At 44.3% G+C, this 2604-nt stretch overlaps 1 protein-coding gene across 2 annotated transcripts in view; it reads left to right on the top strand.

The window, feature by feature from the left end:
- Window positions 1–1070: 1070 nt before the first annotated feature.
- The window catches only part of p2rx1 (purinergic receptor P2X, ligand-gated ion channel, 1), a gene marked incomplete in the record, with an annotated part of 19656 nt that continues 18122 nt past the window's right edge, over window positions 1071–2604 (top strand). Inside the window, 1 exon segment of one of the 2 annotated variants that reach the window (XM_014019614.1) lies at window positions 1071–1362. In XM_014019614.1, coding sequence (XP_013875068.1) covers window positions 1226–1362 — 137 coding nt within the window. 2 annotated transcript variants of the gene reach the window in all.

Raw genomic sequence — 2604 nt, 5'->3', positions numbered from 1 at the left:
CTTCAACTCGCCTACGGCACCAAAATGGCTAGAGCCAAGCACTGCCAAGACTTATCTATTCTTGATGGTTCACACTTAATGAAACATGCATTCCTGTTCAGGTAGCATCACATATAATCAGTCCCATCACTGTCACTGTAATCACTGGATGAACATTTGCAGCTGATTCTCATTTTGGAGTCAACCCATACCCAGACTGTAGCTAATCAAGCTTACTCAACACAAACATGGCTCTAACACCGTTAGTTTTACAGATCCTAATCTGAAACGTGATATGGTGGCAGCTCAGAGTTCTGTAGAGACACATCCTGCAAGAACGAACAGAAGATGTTGCAAAATTCCATCAGATCGCTCGTAACAAGTTGTCACTAAAAYGTCTTTAACGCCATCCATTTTCAACACAAGATGATCTCAGTTTAAAACTGTCAGCATAAAAGGCAATGAGTCACATGCAAAATGTTGCAACATTACAAAGATTCTGCACGAGGAAAGTAGTTTTCTCTTCGGAGACCAGTTTTTTGTCATCTTCCATTTATTCCCACTGCTTCAACTTTTGAATAATTGCATCTTTGCCTCYTTTCCTTCCTCTGTGAAAGAAGATTAGAAAAGCAAAGCAGCTCCGGGCAGAAGAATGTGAGTGAAACGAAGCGCTGAACGAGACGGTGCCTGCATCCCCCCGACACACAAAGTGACGATAAAGTATAAGAAGGCTTAACGTCTGGAGAATGGTGACATAAGAGCAGGCGAATAAGCTGAAACCGTGTGTGTGTGTGTTTGTGTTGCCGTCTATCTCTGGCTCGCATGCAGGAAGAGAAGCACGTCGGGGAAGATGATAAGGTTTGGTTGCTCTGAGCAAGGAGGAGGTCCGGTGCAATAACTGTAGAGTTATGCAAACTTCAAAGAAAAAAAGAAGTTGAAACAAAATTCTAACAAATGTCCTTTTCAATGATTTATGCAGTTAATAAAAAAGGAAGATGTGCAAACGCAGCTGTGYGAGGAGGCAGTCATGACCTGTGCTCAGAGAGGGAGGGGAGCAGAGCAGGAGGGAGGAAGTCCTCCACCTCAGGACTTCTCATGAAGCGTGTCAGACGTCAGAGGAGGAGGCAGAGTGAGGAGCAGAGCCAGAAGAGGAAGAAGAGACTTTCGCAGGTTTCCTTCGTGTTTTGTATGAAATTGAGGTGACACGACAGACCCTGCCCCTCCGTGGGTCAACTGGTGGAAGAAGATGAAGAGCCAGATCACTAACGCCCTCTCCGACTTCTTCTTTGAGTATGAGACCCCCCGCCAGGTGCTGGTGAGGAACAAGAGGGTGGGAGTGGTGTGCCGGCTCATCCAGCTGGGGGTCCTGGCTTACATCATTGGGTAAGACTCCCCCTTTATCTTTGCTGTTCAGATRTTATTGTTCTGCAGGTTTTGGCTTAAAGATTCCACTTTTATCCCAAGTAAGAAAACTCAGAATGTAAGAAGGGAAGATGTCTTGTTTGATGTCTGACAGGGGTGGGACAGATGAACGGCCTGGGGACATGCATCCTGTTGACAGAGCAAACACAAGCTGCCAACCAACCAAGAACCATGACTGGCAGCTGTGGTTGAAGATCAGCAGATAACAGAACAGATATTCCCTGCATTTCATAAGCTGAGGCAGAAACCTGCAGCCTGTTTGAGAACAAACGTTTGACCCACCACCTCTGAACACGTGTCCCAACATGTTGGGAGTTCTTAAGAAATTCCTTCAAAAGAAGGGAGTGGGTTATTTCACCGGCATGCCAAAAGTATTTATTTGCAGCTACACATGGTTTGTTTCAGGATTGGCGTAAATAGGAATGTTTTTTTTTCCCCGCCCTCTCCTTGTCTGAGCAGCAGAACCTGCAGGACCGACGGAGACGAACACGCTCAGGCAGAATGTTTGCACAGATAAAGATCAAGAGCTGCAGAATGTGTTGCCCAATTCAGCCAACTGTYTTCTGCCGCTTTAGTTGATGACAAAGAAAAATAAAAAAGAAGGCTCACATAACAATTTAAAGAGGTTTGCAYGCTGAATGAAACGGATCTGATGTGGTTTGAAGGATTTAGAGTTGAAAAACAAACAACAATCTGACAGAGTTTCTGTTTGATCCTTTGATGTGAAGGTTCTCTGAATATTCTCATCTCTGCCTCATTCCACCTCTGTCACCTGCGACCACATTAAGGTTGGGTGGTCACGTCTGGTTGAGGGAGATGTAATTAGAAAGCYGTCTTGCTTCTCCTCCTTCAGCTTTGACCTCCACTGATCAGGTCGGAGCAGAAGTCAGCCCGTTTCTCCGAGCAACCAATCAGAGGACGTCTGATTGTCAGGATTGTTCATGTTCAGACTAACCTTCTGTTGGCCTCAACATGTGGTCAGCAGAAAGCAGAATTATGGYTTTTACATCATGGCGAGGTGTTTAGGGCAATTGTTTTTTTTTTATTAACCACATGAAAAGAATCCCACACGAGTAAAGTGAATGTGAGCGTATGGAAACTGAGACTGGCCATGGATAGTTTTATTCACTGTTTTGTTTAAAAAAATCATATTGAGATAACTTGTTTATTTTAATATCATAAAAAAGGAGAGAAATCCTAAGC

This window comes from Austrofundulus limnaeus, unplaced genomic scaffold, assembly GCF_001266775.1.
Source record: "Austrofundulus limnaeus strain Quisiro unplaced genomic scaffold, Austrofundulus_limnaeus-1.0 Scaffold225, whole genome shotgun sequence".
Classification (NCBI taxonomy): domain Eukaryota; kingdom Metazoa; phylum Chordata; class Actinopteri; order Cyprinodontiformes; family Rivulidae; genus Austrofundulus; species Austrofundulus limnaeus.
This window is presented reverse-complemented; position numbering and strand designations above follow the sequence as displayed.